Here is a 17,297-nt window from a genome sequence, read left to right as displayed (position 1 = left end):
TTTCTGATAGTGGTAAGCTCACTAAGCTAGTAACTGTGAATTTTGGTCTAAGAATGTTGTGTTATTCATATGTGTACGTAGACCTGTCAAAAAGCGACCCGACCCGAAAACCGACCCGAATCGGACCCGAAAATACTGGGTCCTGAACAAGATTTTGTGACTCGTAACCCGATTTTATCCGAACCCGAGCAACCTGAAAAATAATGGGTCAAAACCCAACCGAACCCGTTTGGACCCGACCGATTGAAAATCGTTGTATTTATAGTAATAAATGCGATTATGAGAAAATTAAAACATAATAAACACGTTGTTTTAATATTTTTGTGTGTAATATGATTTTAATTTGAATTATACGCCATTTTATGGTTGAATTTGACTAATCATAAACTTGGGTAGAAAATTTTGTTAATTTGTGCCCATATTTTTTTTTTTTTTAATTTAAACATATTTAATACATTAATAAGGTTATAATAGGTACTTAAATGTCAATGACCTCACATGTTGCCTTACATAACAAAGATGTATCAACGTTTTTGGTAGCTGCCTAGCTGGTAACAAATGACATTAATAGGAATTATTTGTATGGGTAAGAACTAAGAACGATGTGGCTCATTTGCACCAAAAAAAAAAACTAAGAACGATCAATGTATTTCCCATTATACTCATAAATATACACCGTGCATCCAAATGTATTTTTATGTCTATTGGTGGTTTTTCTCACAGTTTCTCTTAACATGTAAAGGGAAAAAGTGAAACGAACGTGTAAGAAAGAATGTGAGAGGGTGCACCTACCATTGTACTACTCCCTCTGTTACAGATTAGTTTTTACACTTTTATTTTTAGGAAAAGACCCTACAATTATTTAAATACATCTCCCATTCCACTACCAAAAAGTTAGGGTCTCACGTTCTCTCACATTGTATTAAAAAAAAACAATCTACCATCTAGTTTTCAATAAAATAATGTCTCAATCTTTACTTTTTCATCTGCTTTTCTATAAAATAATACTAACTTTGTTCCTGAAAGTTCTTTGTGCCTTTGAATATGTGTCTAAAGTATAAAAACTTTGACCGTAAATTCTGATTGCTATATACATCAAAACGTTTTCATATACTCCGTAAGATCTTGTTAGATTAGTCTCGTTATATATTTTTAGAATATTCAACTATTCACCTTTTTATAATTTTTTCACATACGAAATTGGATATATATATATATATATATATATATGGTCAAATATTGCATTGGAGTCCATGCAAATAGTAAGCGTAAAGAACATTAAGGAACGGAGGTAGTATTTGATAATAAAACAGTAACTTCTCTCCTCAAACTATGTGTCATGATGAGTGTCAAAACTAATTTGGGAGAGGGAGTACGTGCTAGTTACCCCAGGTTGCCTTTCTTCCTCATAAATTTCCGTACTATCCATTACCATCTAAAGAGTGGTACGTGTTGGTGGAAATGAAAATATATGAACTACAAATTGGGCTTTGATGCTCAGAAATAGTTGATGGTGCAACACACTTCTCGAGATACCTCTGGAAAGTTCTAAAATGATATTTAGCATTTTAAGGTGGATTTCTCTACATAGTTCAAGCATAGATGAGCCTAAAACATACATGCATGTACGGATTTGTATAGAGTTATCTAAAACATCTATGTATCTAAGGGTTCTTATGGAGATGAGAACGTTCGAGAATAATAGAGAACACTCCTTTAGAGGAGGTTATAGAATTTTCTAGATATAAAAGTCTTTAGGACTTTGAGAGCCTATAAATAGACTTAAAATTCATTTGTACAGATCATCAAGAACTTGTACAACATTCTCACGCAATACTGAGCATTTTTAGAGAGCCTTAATCACTTGTGCCTTAATATTTCCCTCATTTAGCACTAGCCAAACATCGAAGTGCGTTGACTAATTAGTCTGACAGAAATATGACGCTAGTAGGCAGCGTGTTAGATTAAGGAAAATAGTCATCATGTAACATCACACAACAGATTAGGAAAAAATAGATAATGCAACTATATGAATAGATAATGTTATCTTATTACATTTAAAAATGCTCTAATGTCACCACCATAATAAATAAGAAACAATAAGTATAGGTGGGATGCCTTCAACTATCCATCAAGTGCGTACATAGTCTAATGTCTCTAAACAATACAAATACGTACGGGTTTGACAAAGGGTAGAAGATGAAGATGTACCACCACGTACTGCGGTGAAACAAGAGGTTTTTCGCCTCAAAAGTGGTTTTTGAAAGAAGTGTGATAAATGCCTTACTAGGAGAGAGGTAAGTGAGATAGTTTTCCACACTAGGTTAGTGACCTAGGTCAGTGACTATGTCAACAAAGTTGGACTTTTGTGGTTCGTTCGTTTAAGAACACAAAGCATCAATCTTGAGAAGATGTCCACCACTCACCTCTGCCATTTCACGGACTGTATAAACAAAGAAGAAGAATAGGAGATGAACAAAATTAACCAAAGAACAGGAGATAAGCAAAGCCAAAGAATAGGAGATGAGCAAGATCCTTTAATTTTTATGATTTTATATCATTGTAAACAAGAGAAATTTCAAAACAATCCCAAGTGGTATTCTCGTAATTTTAATGAACAAGTATACAATCTAAAAGTTGCAATATACAATCTATTTTATACTTTAGAAAAGTAAATATAAAAGAAAATAATTTTAATATAAAGAGAGATTATTATTTAAATTGTAGATTGTATATTTTGACAATTTATTTACAAAAATACTCCTTTATGTGTTTTGCTCGCCAATCATGGAGATTGATTGGGCAGAGCTCTAGTAAACAATATTGGCCAGTTTCGAGTTAATAAGATTGGATTAAAATATCTGTCCAAAGCCGGAAAACTTTGTTTGATCTCTTCTATTCTTAGTACCATTCCCGATTATTATATGCAATGCAATATGATGTCTGAAACTATTATGAAAAAACTCAATAGTGACAATGCCAAATTATTTTGGGGGAAAGAAAATGAGAGTAAGAGGCTTCACATGTTAGGATGAGAGAAAATTGGTAGGGCTAAAGAAGAAGGGGTCTAGGGATTAGATGTTCTCGAGCTTTAAGTAGAGCCTTTATGCTTAAATTGTGGTGGAGGATGCTCAACCAAGAAAACAATGTGGTCATACCAAATCCAACAACTTTTAGAGTTTCTCTTAGGGCTCCGATCTTTGGAAAAAACTAGTGGGGCCGTGGGGGTAGGAAATGGTGCTAGCTTATTGTTTTGGTCTGACAACTGGTGTTTTAGCTTGACCAAGTTCCTGACTTCATTTTCTCTCCTTTTACTTCAAATGGAAATTTTGATTAAGAAAAAAAACTCTTCAAGTTTTACAAAGTCCCTATCCTTTACAATCTCATGATCTAACTTCGACTTGGAAAATCAATGCCCTCCCAAAAAACTCTCACAAGAAATACCTTCATGTGAGGCATATATAAAAAATACGGATAGTTGTTAGAGCTGGTAAAAATTGACCCAACCCAATAATAAAGGGTTGGGTTAAGATTTTCAACCCGTTTAATTAATTGGGTCAACCCAACTCAACCCGCTTAATTAAATGTGTTGGGTCAGGTTGAACTGAAAACAACCCGTCTAACCCGTTTAAGTTCAAGCAGTATGTAATATAAAGTTGTAAAATGTATTTGAAATATTTTATTTCTCATTTTTTCTTCAACACTAAATAATTATTTGAAGTTTTGATTCATGTCAAATACATGTTGAAGTAATACTTTTTGCTATGAGATATGCCACAAAAAAATCACCTCGCAATTCTATAGTCAAGTCAATTTACAATTAAAAGTGGAAAAAAAAAATAATTAAACGGGTCAGCTTCAGGTCCACCCGTTTATAGTTGGGATGGGTTGAGTTGAAAATCTCAAACCCGTTTATAAATAGGTCAGACCTGATTTGAATCATCCAAGTTCAGCAAGTTCTCGGCTTTGAATCATCCAGAAACTTTATCTATTTCTCCAGCTAAAAAAGTAATAATCAGGAACATTATCTATTTGCACTACATCTAAGTTCGCCGTTGTCATGGATATATAATAGGCAGCTACGAACGTAAAGATGGACGTGGGCTACGCCGGGCTTCCGGACGAGCCCATGGACTGTGGGCTAACCGGGGTGGGCCCACGCCAAGCCCACATTGCATCGTGTCAGGCCGGGTCGAAAAGTTTAAAACAAGGCACATGTCCCGGTCCAAGCCCATGGCCTTTTCGTGCCGGGTCGGGCCGACACGTCGTGCCTAAGACTAATTTTACTAAATTTAACGTGTTTTGTCGTACCGTGTCTTGTCGTACTTTTTCCAAAATATTAAGGCCCATGCCCGGCACACGGCCCCACGACTTCGTGTCCCGTGCCGGGTCGGGCTTTTTTCGGGCCGGGGCGGGCCATTGCCATCTTTATTTAACGGACGGCCTAGGGGAAAAGAAGGAAGTGGCTGGATGAATAAAATAACTTCATCTTGTTACATTTAGAAAGACGTGTATATCGACACTTATTTTTTTGCCAAAATTGTAAATTTAGGCTATGTTCTATTCGACTTATTTTGACTTATTTCTGATATATAAGTCAAGATAAGTTTAGTTAAGTTCAGATAATTTCAAATAATATAAGTTCAGCAAAAATAAGTTTTTTTCCAGACATTTTCACACACAAATAATTTTATTTCAGACAAAACAATTTTTTTATAGATAAATTCAGATAATATAAGTTCAGTCAAAATAAGTCAAAAGGATGACAATCTGCTTCAGAATCACTAAATGCCTATTGTGTGTTAAAATGTTAATCGAGAAAAATCTAGATATCTATTATAGTTGTTGATGGTATGTAGAAAAACCTAGTAATAACAAGTAACAAGAATAATCGAGAGAAATAATCACAACTATAAGTACTATAAGTAGAGCCTTTTCGCACCCAAATTTCTACTTCGCAAAATAAAATACACAAATCAAACAAATGCACAAAAGAGCTAATAGTTAGGGGTCATTTGGTTCAACGAAATCAAGCACAAAAATCTAAAAAAGAGCGTTCAACACCAAACTTCCAATTATTGCTTAACCATTTTGATTTCTCTCGTCCTCAAGTTGTAGACACCATGTTACAAATTAGCTTAGATTTTGGATAGAATCATCGACCCTTACATAAAAGCCAATAGCAATTGCAACAAACCAATATGTTGTAAAAAGAAATACGTTTTACGACAGTACAACGATAGCGAACAATCCTTAAAGTATATTTATTATTATTATTATTATTATTATTATAAGATGATAGGTACAAGTTGGGAGAGTGATTTAACTCGAGATCCACAATCTATGACCAAAGCTGAAAAAAATGCACTTAGAGCTCTTCATTTTCCACTTGTATTAGTCCTTTTTTTTTAGAACCACATAAAATAAGCTTTGTTAAAAGATCACAGACTATATATCGTGTCTATGTGATATAAGGAAAAGAGGCTTATACTAATAACCATTATACAATAATGTTGGTTTCCAGTGCATCCACGATGCTAAACTCTGAAACTATGAGAAGAAAAATATCTACAAACTTATCTATGAAACTTTGAGGTTGAAGAAAACAAAGTCAACAAAGACAGAGGTTTTTAACCTAAAAAATGGTTCTCGAAAGAAGGCTGGCAAAGGGCCTTATTATTACCATGAGAAAACTGCATGCGTTCAAAACACAATTAACTGGATTGGAATGAGGGAGGTCAATGAAAAATTCGATTATTTTGCTATACCTCCTATCAAATTGGAATATAATTGTGATTTTTTTTTCTTAGTGTATTGGGGTCATTTAAGTATATCTGCGATTTACCAGAGCGATTGTGATATATGGTGATGATGAAGAGATATGGTGAAAAACAAAGTTTTACTCTTTCATAAGAGGCTTACTTTTTTCCAGTTTAGACATTGGTCAATAATCTTTGAATCTTTGATGTATCTTGGCCTAATTATATTTTTGCTAGAATAAGCTTTTCAAATTCAATCAACAATCTAACACCAAGTTTTGTTAAAAGTTTGCACATTAAACTTCGACAATTGGCAGAAGCTCTAAGCACAAAAGTTTATATCAGGGTAAGAGCTCAAACTGCGGAAGTTTACCTAATTTTCAGTTTAAATACTAATTTCAAATGAAACATCAAATAAGCACCATGGTTTAATAAGACTTTCGCATATAAGCGAAAAATCATGGCAGCAAAATCCTATACCACGATAGGAACTCAAACAATGAAAGTGTGCGATTAACAACATAAGCCCGATAAAACCCCAATTAGAACATAAAACGTCATTCGTATTGTTGCAATTTTATCAAACATCTCCGAAAAGGCAATAGTAAGATGTAAAGTTAACATTTAAAGAGAACAACCAATTGAGGTTGGCATGAGTGGTTAAGGGTCTCTTGCTCCTTAACCAAGGTCTCGGGTTCGAGCCTTGGGAATGGAAAAAATCTCAACTGGGAGGGATGCTGCCCATCGAGGTACCCATGCAAACTCCCACGGGAGATTACCTCGCCGAAGGCGGTGGGAACTCCTCGTAGTAGAACCAAAAAAAAAAAAAACATTTAAAGAGAACAAAAACACGTTATGCTAGCGGTGTGGACTCATTCTGCATATGCGACCAATTCAAGGTTGTTTATCTAAGGCGACCTCCTCACAAGCTAACAAAGGTGTTGCGTGCTGCCTCTCTCTCTCAAGTCTCAATCATTATTACATTTTCCGGCCAAATTTAAACATACAGGATCAAATGCAGGTATTTTCTTTGCTAAGCATAAACCAAACAAAACCCTTCCTTTCACCCATCAAAAATCAACAACCAAACAAAGGTCCCAAAAAACCACCCCGATTACAAAGATACGATTACATCTTGAAACTTCAAAACTTCAACAAGGGATAGATGGGGATGGGAAAAGATGTAAAACGAAACCAACATGCACGAGGGTCTTGAACTCCTAAAAGCAACCGGTATGATATATACATAAATATGCCACAAGTTACAACAAACAAGCAAAAATACAGTGTCTAATGACTCTAACAGAAGCAGAAAATTATTTAACCACTAGCTTTTAGTAAAGTATGAGCGAAGTGTGGCCTGTTTTTCAGCTCCACTCTTAACTTTACTCTTCTTTACTGGAGTCTGAGATACCTTACCAAGTTCAGCAGTCCTCGGCTTTGAATCATCCAGAAACTTTTCATAATCCCGTTTCAAGTCAACCTTAGAGTCAGATCCGGGAGAGATAGTGGAAACATCAGACCTTGTTTCAGTAACTGTCCTTCCACTGCATGAGGGTTCCACATTTGCTTGCGCCTCAGCTTCCTCCTTAACATCACTTTGCGGATCATTCTTGGTAGAATCCTTAGTTGAAGTCTTAATTGTCTTACTTGATTGCTTATTACCATCTGTTCCTTTCTTGGAGAAAAAATTTGTGATAGGATTAGACTGCTCCTCTGCTTTCAATGGTATCTGCAGAATATATAATATTACCAGAAATATTTATTTTGCCTTTATTTTTCCTCTCCCCTCTCCCTATGGAATTTAATAAAAGACAATGTTATACTCATAGGGCATGTTTGGTATGAATTAACTAATTCCATTACTTATTGTTTGGTATGAGAGATGGGTAACACACTCCATTTCCAAAGGGTAATCATTACCACGAATTTGTTACCTCTCCTAACCTTGTGGTAACAAAGTGTTACCCTCCTTAATCCCTAATTTGATACAAGGGATTGCTTTCCAGGTATACCAAACAACAAATAATGATAACACTTAATATTACCATTTCTCCCCCTTAAATGTTTCCAGTCCATTTCCTTTCCTAGATTCATACCAAACATGCACATATAAGAGTAACAGAAAGTAACCATACCTCCTTGATGCATTCAGGACCGTCAAACGATGCCTTGTTCATTGCCGTGGTCACCGGATACCAGGTCTGAAGAAAGCAAATTAAAGGTTTACAAAAATGCCGGCTCCCACTGGAGAAACATAGGCTGCATAGAAAAGTACAAAACCTCTAAACATTCTTACCAAATCTTCTTTTTCATATGGTTTAAGCAATGAGCTGAACTTGGTATCTGAAGACCCATTCAACCATACATCAGTTGAGAGTTCATCTCCCAGAATAACAGGCATCCTATCTGCAAATAAAAAATGACCATAACAAATTAAGAAACAAAAAAAATACTATCAACCCAATTATCACAACAGCTACCATAAGAGGCAATAAGATCCCATTGATATTTTTACATCTCAAATAGAAAATGTAGAATTAACAGCGAACTGGAGAGTTTCTACAGCTATAAAAGTAACAGTGGAAACAGTCTATTTCACTACATCAAAATTTAACGGTGCTATCATTGAGAAAAGAAGAAAGAAACAAAAAGACAGCTGAATGCATAAGATAACTTTATCTTGTTACATTTTACAACACTCAAATCTGACCATCACAACCTTCAGCCTTCTGGTATCAGGTCAAATAAGCAATAGCAACTATAAAGAGACCTATAACAACAAACTTTTTTTCTGCCAAAATTATCAGTTTAACAATGATGTGCTCCACAATCTTGAAATGCTCCTCTTTGCTTCTTTAATTCTTTTTCCCTCCCAACAGACCAACATATCATGTACCCCAAATTCTCAAGTCACATGGGTCACCATCCAACTATCAATATCAAGTAAACAATACAGGGCAATTGATTACCATGTAGCCACTTTATAGCCGATGATGAATCTGTCGTTACGATAGTAAACGTATAGAGAATTTCTCCTGCAGGACACAGTAATAAGATTAAGTAACAGATTGTAGGAGACCAGGACATCCAGATTAGTAATACAAAGATGAACATGTAGAAATAGCACAAGCATAAGATGAGCCCAATTTCCTTGTTTGACCAGTGTAACAGCTCATAGAAATTGATCACCATGGCGACTGATAACTCGAATGCAATTCACATAAATAATTCAAGGTATGAGAGTAATCTGTAATCTTAACTCACATAGAACTCCGTATAAAGTAAAATAATTTGTAAAGAAACTAAAATAGGAATATACCTTCAGAATTTTTCCAGGAATCATAGAGGGCTGCAAACACAAGAGGACGGCCATCATCAAAATGAATGTAGTACGGCTGCTTCTTAGGACCTTTTTTCCATTCATAAAACCTGACCAAATAAAATACACAAATCAAACAAATGCACAAAAGAGCTGGCAAGTTGTTGAGCGATGCTATGTATAACAAACTCACACACAGACCTAGCAAGTAATAGTTAGGGATCATTTGGTTAAACGAAATCAGGCAGGAAAACTACAAAAGAGTGTCAACACCCTAGCTTCAAATTATTGGTTAACCATTTTAATGATTTCTCTCGTCCTCAAGTTGGAGAAACCCCAATAAATTAGCATAGATAACAGAAGATTATGGACAGAATCATCTACCCTTACTTAAAGGGGCCAGTAACAAATGCAACAAAGCAAAGTGCTGTAAAAAGAAATACATGTTACAACAATACGACGACAGCCAACAATCCTTAAAAGCACTTTCTATTCTCAGATGACGGGACTGGTGGGAGAGTAATTTAACCTTGAGATCCACAATATATGGGCAAAGCTGCCAAGCAAGCACTTAGAGCTTCATTTTTGTATTAGTCCCTTTTTGAGAATCACCAAAAATAAGCTGAAAAATATCCACAAACTTATCCGTAGACTTTGAGGTTGAGAAAACAAAGTCAACAAAACCAGTGACAAAAATATATGGCAGACATTGTGGTAAAGCTATCCGCCTTTCACATGTCTCCTAAAAATTGCTTCATGAGTTGCTTTAATTATGATTGTATCTGAATTCAAAAAGGACGTAATTCAAATTTTCAAATGCAAGAAACAACCAAATACAAAAGGATTCTGATGCGAACATGGTCAATTATGGTGGACAGCAGAGAAGATCACAATGCAAAAGTCAGAAACAGTTGAACAAAATCATCCACAAAAGTATATAACACCAAGGAACAAACAAAAAATGGCAAGAGCTGTGCATTTCTAAGTGTTGATCTAAAAATGATAAATTCTACACTCCATTATTGATCTATTCCATGTTCAAACAACAATATCAACAAAATTGCAACGAATACGAAAATATCATGAATGAATTTTTTTTCACATATTGATCCAGAAATAACAATCATACCCTTCCACAGTAACAAGGCACCGGTTTTTAGGAATAAGTCGACGAAATGATGCTTTTTCCCCAATTGATTCAGACCTCGCATTAAACTGGGAATATTTACAACACATACAGACAAATCAATCTCATACCATAGTCTATGAGTAATTTATCCAAAGAATGAGTGAAAGGGCAATAATAGTACCATCCTATAGTGATCAGGTTTCTCATCCTTCTTGGTGAAGCTAGGAATTAGCCCCCATTTCATACAATGTACAGCAGCAGTGTAACCCTCATCTCCTCCACTTTCACGGCGAAGCACCGGAAGGTACGATCCCGGTGAGACATTATACCCAGGCCGATACCTAAATCAAATAAATAACTCAACTTTCTTCACATAAATACACTCCTCTTCGTCATAGTATAAACCGATTACCGATTGATCAATTTGTAGCATAATTTACAGGAGTGGTGCACTAAGTTGCAAAAAATAGTACTTCCTCCGTTTGGAAATAGTCGCAACATTGGTCACTTTCACGCAGGCCAATGCGGTCGTTAAGCAAAAATTATAAAGAGTTGATATTTTGAAAATACGCAATGAGACGAATCTAACAAGAACCCACATGACTGTTTTATTCGACATATAAATTATCAACAATAGTCAAAGTAGAATATGTGAATAGTGTAAAATTCAAACGTTGCGAGTATTTCTAAATAGAGGAAGTAGTAATTATCAAATATTGAGAAATTCAGAAACAATTCATTAAAATTTTTAAACATCCCAAATACAGTGACATGGAAGTATATCAGCTAGCTTAACAAGTACACTCCTCTTTCTCATATACATGTACTCCTCTTTCTCATAGTACGAATCGATGCCCGATTGGTCAATTGCAGCATATTTTACAGGAGTGATGCACTAATTTGTGACCGATTGATCAATTGTAGCGTATTTTACAGGAATGGTGCACTAATTTTAAAAAAACTAATGAGTAATTTAAAACTCAGAAACAATTAATTACAAATTTTAAACATCTTAAATACAGTGACATGGTACTATGGTAGTATATAAGCTAGGTTAACAAGTAAAAAAAAATCTCAAATTCTCAATTGGAATTGGTAGAACCAATTTGAAACTTGTTAAAACCCTAAAATACCAGAAACGTCAAGTGAGGAAGAGAGAGGAATATATACCGGTCGGCATCAACTTGACGAACGGAAGTGTTGCGAAGATGGCAAGCTCTAGGGACGTCGTCTGGCCGGATACTACAGCGGCACCTTCCGCACATCGTCGTCTCTCTGTCTTCTTCTCTGCTTTGATAACTGGGTTTTTCAGGTTCAGGTTTTTTCACTCACTTGCTTTTTCGGTAACTGTACAAGAACAAGCGCGGGAAAGAAATGGGCGTCTTGGCTAAGATTGAGGAGAAAGTCTTGGACTATATCTACTAGAGTCTTTAAAGACTATACCAGAATTTAATAATAATATTCTCAAAATTGGGGTAAAAGCAGACCAAAAAAAAAGGAAAAGCCTTATTCTCTGAGCGCCAAACTGAAAGCTAGAGAGAGAATGAAATTTTCATTTTGCGCCATCAAATAAATCTCCCAAAATTTGAGCGCCATAACTAAATCAGTGAATTTGAGCCCCATTGGCCATAACCCAAAAATTTCAACAAAAATCAAAACCCTCCATCGTTTTCTCTCTCCTCCATCGTTTTCTCTCTCAGAACCAGAAGAAACTTCTTTAATTCAACACCAACAATGGAGGGTAAGAAAAAATTGACAGAATTTCCCGACAAGGTTTCCCTCTTTCTCTCTTCAGATTTTCGATTTCATGGTTTATGATGGAATGATGTTAATATGGCAATTTTAATTTAAGTATAGCTAAGTGAAGTGAAATTTGAGTAGAATTTGATCATCAATTTGCTAGAATCGATCGAATTTGGAGGTTGAATTTCCGTAATTGGGTTTGAGAGGAGAGAGAAAGAGGTTAAAGAAATTGGGGATTTTTAACATTTCTTGTTAACATTGATATCATGTGACATTGAAGGTTGGTTGAAGGTTGATTAGGCGGAGAAAACATAGTTTTATGAGCACTTTGCTTACTCTTTGTCTCCTCATTTTCGTCAAAGCTTATGCTGCTCATCTCAAGCGCTCCAGCAAGGTTTCCCTCTTTCTCTCTTTAATTAGCTTTTCGATTTCATGTTTTGTGATAATCTTTGTTGAGTTCTCCCCAGCAATCATCTGTTTCAGTACAGATGATGACTCCAGTAAGACCTATTAATTTGTTACTGGACTGTTTGAGGTTTATTGTAGTCTAAACTCTAAACAAACATTAAGCTTGTGGAAAAGGTAAAAGATGTTCATTAATATATTCATCTATTACCTAGATTTATTAACGTCCCCCCTCAAAGAAAAACTAGATTTAGTAACTTGCCACCGGTTGATATTTTTTTCTGGTAGTAAGGATGCATTTGTTGTAGTTACATGACATAATTTACCATTAATTGGAGTATCTTCCATATAGGTTGGTCGAGTCCTAAGGAGTAAGGGCTATCAAAAATCAAAATTGTTTTTTATGCTGCAACCCTATTCAGAGCATCAAAACCTTTCTGTATACATGTCAACTGCATTGCACCTGAGCATACTGATGTGAATATACAAGAAATACAACCAACAAAACAAGAGGTAAGAAAGACATTTTAGGTAGCTCGTTTATTGTAGTCTAAACTCTAAACAAACATTAAGCTTGTGGAACAAAAACAGCAGAAGAAATTTCTGAACATATAAAGAGGACTTTAGAAACTGAACAACATTAATACATATGAGACGTTGAGATTTTGTTTAGCTTCTTTGTAATGGTAATTGGGTATTATTGTACAGATAATTGTTGACATTAACACAATAGACCTATACTGCCCTTAGGTATCCAATGTAGCGATCATAGTGATCCTGAAATATTTATGCGCAAGGAAATGATGTTCCCGCAATTAGACATTCTGTTTTGTACTTTTCGCAAATAGTAACTCTTAGGAGCAAGTCTTTTCCCGGTGTACAGTTACCGTTTCTATCCAGACTTGCTATGTGATATGGAGTAGCATGTTTTAATAACAGACTTTCAGATTGCTATGGTCTTCATATTTTTTTTTTCTTTTGAAAAATACTCTTTCAAATGAATGAAAGTTTTAAACAGATGATGCATTTTATTTAATGATTTGTGTTACTTGTTTTGCTTATCTTGTATGATTCTTTTTTTATAATTTTGTGTCCAACTAGTGAGGACCCTAAATGTTATGTTTTGTTACTGCAATGTTTCAGGTTCCTTCAGGTGTGAAGAACATTGTCTGTCAAAGAAGAACTTGAAATGGTCAACAACTTTGTGCCTGAAATCTTGGATGTCCAATCATCCCAGTCAAAGGAGATTAGAGAGGGACTTGAAACATTGTCTGTTAACAAAGAACTTGAAAGGCTCAGCAACTCTATGCCTGAAAACGTGGTGGACCAATCATCCCAGTCGAAGGACATTAGAGAGGAGCTTCAGGGAGCTCAGCCAGCCGGACCAAGTGCAAGTTCAGATAAAGAAACTAAAGGCAGTTCTTGGCTGCAAAAATCTCCGTGGACTCAGCTTGTGGCCGGTGGAAAGAGTAGCTCCTTTAGCATTTCACAGAAATTACCTAGAGATCTACTTGAGAAGCAACAGTTAAACAAATCAAGTGATAGTGGCACTTCAAATGGTTTTTTTAGTAGCTGCTATTGAAGTTTAGGGTGTTGATACTCGCAGCCCAATCTGAATTGCATAATCTTTTGATTGCTATGTATATTCTACATTGTGTGTTTTTATTTTTGTAAGCCTATTAGCTCAACTGGCCGAGCACCGTGCAACTTGCGCGGAGATGTAGGTTCAAATCCTACATAGGCTATTGGTCTTATTATGGAACTTCAAAAGTTAAAGTTAGCCTTTTTGAGTTAAAAAAAATAATAAAAGTTAGTTTTTTTTGCATTAAAAGTTAGCATGCATGTAGTAAAAGTTAGGTAAACTGATATAAGATTTTTCCAAAATTTTACTAAACTAAAAATGTAAAAGTTAGTTTTTTACATTAAAAGTGAGCGTTCATATAGTAAAAGTTATGTAAACTGATTATAAGATTTTTCTTAACTTTTACATTAATATTCTTAACTTTTATGGAGTATTATTGATATTATTAATTTTTACCAAATAACTTGATTTAGTTAATTTACTATCTTGTAAAATGGTATTGAAAATTTAGAGTCAGTACCAAATTTATTTACTATCTTGTAAAATGGTATTGGAAATGGTACTGAAAATTTACCGTCGAGTACCAAATAACTTGTGATTTATTTAATTTACTATTGGAAATGGTATTAAAAATTCATAACGAATGAAATATGATGTTCTAAACATCTAAGCTACTTATCTATAAGCAAATAAACAATGATGTTAATCCTATAATTATGATCTTATAAGATATTTATTCTCGTATTTTAGTTATTTTGTAATATACAAATTTGGTGCTATTTCCTATTTTTCGACCAATGAAGTGTTTGAGAATCATATGGATTTGTATAGATGGTTAAGTAAGAGGTATGTCAATTTAAAAAGACGATGGAAGAGCAAGAGAGGTGGATTGTCGATCATTGTAATTAAAGAACGATTGAGCCAAAAGGGTGATGATATTGGAAATTTGGAGTTGATTACCAAATTTATTTACTATCTTGTACAATGGCATGGGTATTTAAAGCTTTGTACCAAGTTTATTTACAATCTTGTAAAATGGTATTGTAAATTTGAAGTTTAGTACCAAATTTATTGACTATCTTGTTAAATGGTATCGAAAATTTAGAGTACAGTACCAAATATATTTACAATTTTGTAAGACGATGATGTAAATTTGGAGTTAAGTACCAAATTCATTTACTATCTTGTAAAATAGTATTGTTCATTTACCAACTTGTGACTTATAATTATAATATATAGTCAATTATCTTATGTCAAAAATAGAAAAGATAATCGTATGACTCGTAAAAGTCACAATGAAGCAAATAGAATGTTCTAAGAATCTTAATTAGATGCAAGCTAACTATGATATTAGTCTAATGAATATGATCTTATAAGATATTAATTCAAAACATAAGCTAAGCATATGATACAATATGATCTTATAAAATATTATATGACTCGTAAGATAATTATATAAACCAATGTGATATTATAAGATACTTGACCTTTTTAACTATGTATAATGTTATAAAATAATTTTATGACTCGTAATCAATAAACTATGTTATAAAATAATTATATGACTCGTAACAACTTGTGACTTATAATAGTCAATTATCTTAAGTCAAAAACATAAAAGATAATCGTATGACTCGTAAAAGTCATAATTGGAAGCAAATAGAATGTTCTAACGAATGAAATATGATGTTCTAAACATTTAAGCTACTTATTTATAAGCAAACAAACTATGATGTTACTCCAAATCTCCAATAAATATGATCTCATATGATAGCTATTTTGCAATATACAAATTTGGTGTCATTTCCTATTTTTGATATTATAAATTTGGAATTGAGTACCAATTCTTTTACTATCTTGTAAAATGGTATTGGAAATTTAGAGTCAATGCCAAGTTTATTTACTATCTTGTAAAACGGTTTTGTAAATTTGGAGTAGAGTACCAAATTTATTTACTATATTGTTAAATGGTATTGTGCATTTGGAGTTGAGTACCAAACAACTTGTGACTTAATAGTCAAATAGGATGTTCTAAAAAATCTTAATTATATTATTTATATGCAAGCAAAGTATGATATTAGTCCAATAAATATGATCTTATAAGTTATTCATTCAAAACATAAGCTAAGTATATGATTCAATATGAACTTACCAAATTTTATATGACTCCTAACATAATTATACTCACTCCATCCATAATGTTCCTCGTGTTACTATTCATATGATCAAAGTTTAAAAACTTTGAAAACTATTAGTAGTGCAGATGACAAAAAGAATATTAAATTGTGGGATCTCATTGGATTCCTTTCAATGTAAATTTTCTAAATAATAATTTTCTTATAATTTTACTATGGTCAAAGTAGTGCATTGGAGACAGCAATATATAATGGGAAAATTAGGAACATTATGGAGCGGGGGAGTATAAACCAACGAGATATTATAAGATAATTGACCATTTAACTCTATATGATCGATGTTATAAGATAATTATATGGATGTAATCAATAAAGTATTATAAATTAATTTATGTTATTATGAATCATAATTGTAGTTTTGATCAATAAATAAACATATGCTATTAAAAGTCTATAACTTCTACTAAAATAGACACCTGGACTGACACGTGTCACTTCATGGTGCAAAATGGTATTGCAAATGTGGAGTTGAGTACCAATTCGTTAACTATCTTGTAAAATGGTATCACACATTTATAGTTGTGAGTACTGAGTACCAAATTCATTTACTATCTTGGAAAATGGTGTTGGAATTTTTTTAGTTGTGTACTAAATAGTTTGTGACTTATGATAGTCAATTATATAATTTCCTAAGGAATTCATAAGATTCGAGAGATGCATGTTTTCCGAGTTATGGTTTTTGATTGATTGTTGTCCAATCCTGATCTGCATTTGTGGTGAATCGTTGCCCTAGATTCCCTTAATATTGTATTCCCCGATTTAATTATTGTCTTAGTTTTAGTTATATAAATCAACCCTTTTTCCTGTTCCCAATAGTCTAAACCTTAGTTTTAATAGTAGAAATAAGAACACCTATTTCCATGTGGATACGATCCTGACTTCCCTTGCTACCTTGTTAGTGGAATTAGGTTTATTTTTTATTAGGTGATACGACTTAAGCCTGTCAATAAGCAAACTATGATATTAATCAAATGAATATGATCTTATACGATATTAATTCAAAACATAGGCTTCCTAGTTCCAAGTGAAACACAATTTCAATTTCAATTTCAAATTCAAAGTGAAACACAATTTCAATTTCAAATCACAATATTCCAATTTCAAATCAAATTCAAAGTGAAACACAATTTCAAATTCAAATTCAAATTCAAACACAATGTTC

The 17,297-nt window shown here is 33.8% G+C and overlaps 1 protein-coding gene across 1 annotated transcript; it reads right to left on the bottom strand.

Annotated features, from left to right (window-relative positions):
* Nucleotides 1-6,714: 6,714 nt before the first annotated feature.
* On the bottom strand, nt 6,715-11,977 carry LOC110797312 (uncharacterized). Its single transcript, XM_022002418.2, has 8 exons — nt 11,381-11,977; nt 10,392-10,551; nt 10,211-10,296; nt 9,082-9,191; nt 8,732-8,797; nt 8,059-8,168; nt 7,898-7,963; nt 6,715-7,491 (listed from the first exon to the last, which is right to left on the bottom strand). Exons 1-8 carry the CDS (start codon nt 11,473-11,475, stop codon nt 7,087-7,089), a joined length of 1,098 nt encoding a protein of 365 aa, XP_021858110.2. The 5' UTR covers nt 11,476-11,977; the 3' UTR covers nt 6,715-7,086.
* Between the last annotated feature and the right edge of the window lie 5,320 nt (nt 11,978-17,297).

Source organism: Spinacia oleracea, chromosome 5 (assembly GCF_020520425.1).
Source record: "Spinacia oleracea cultivar Varoflay chromosome 5, BTI_SOV_V1, whole genome shotgun sequence".
Lineage (NCBI taxonomy): Eukaryota > Viridiplantae > Streptophyta > Magnoliopsida > Caryophyllales > Amaranthaceae > Spinacia > Spinacia oleracea.
This window is presented reverse-complemented; position numbering and strand designations above follow the sequence as displayed.

Bases quoted from the DNA above. Each gene is read 5' to 3' on its own strand.
- LOC110797312 (XM_022002418.2), bottom strand. From the start codon at position 11,475: ATGTGCGGAAGGTGCCGCTGTAGTATCCGGCCAGACGACGTCCCTAGA. The intron at 9,192-10,210 runs GTATGATTGTTA...TTATTTGGTCAG, and splicing joins TGCCTTGTTACTGTGGAAGG to GTTTTATGAATGGAAAAAAG. The intron at 7,964-8,058 runs GTAAGAATGTTT...TGCTTTCTTCAG, and splicing joins CATATGAAAAAGAAGATTTG to ACCTGGTATCCGGTGACCAC.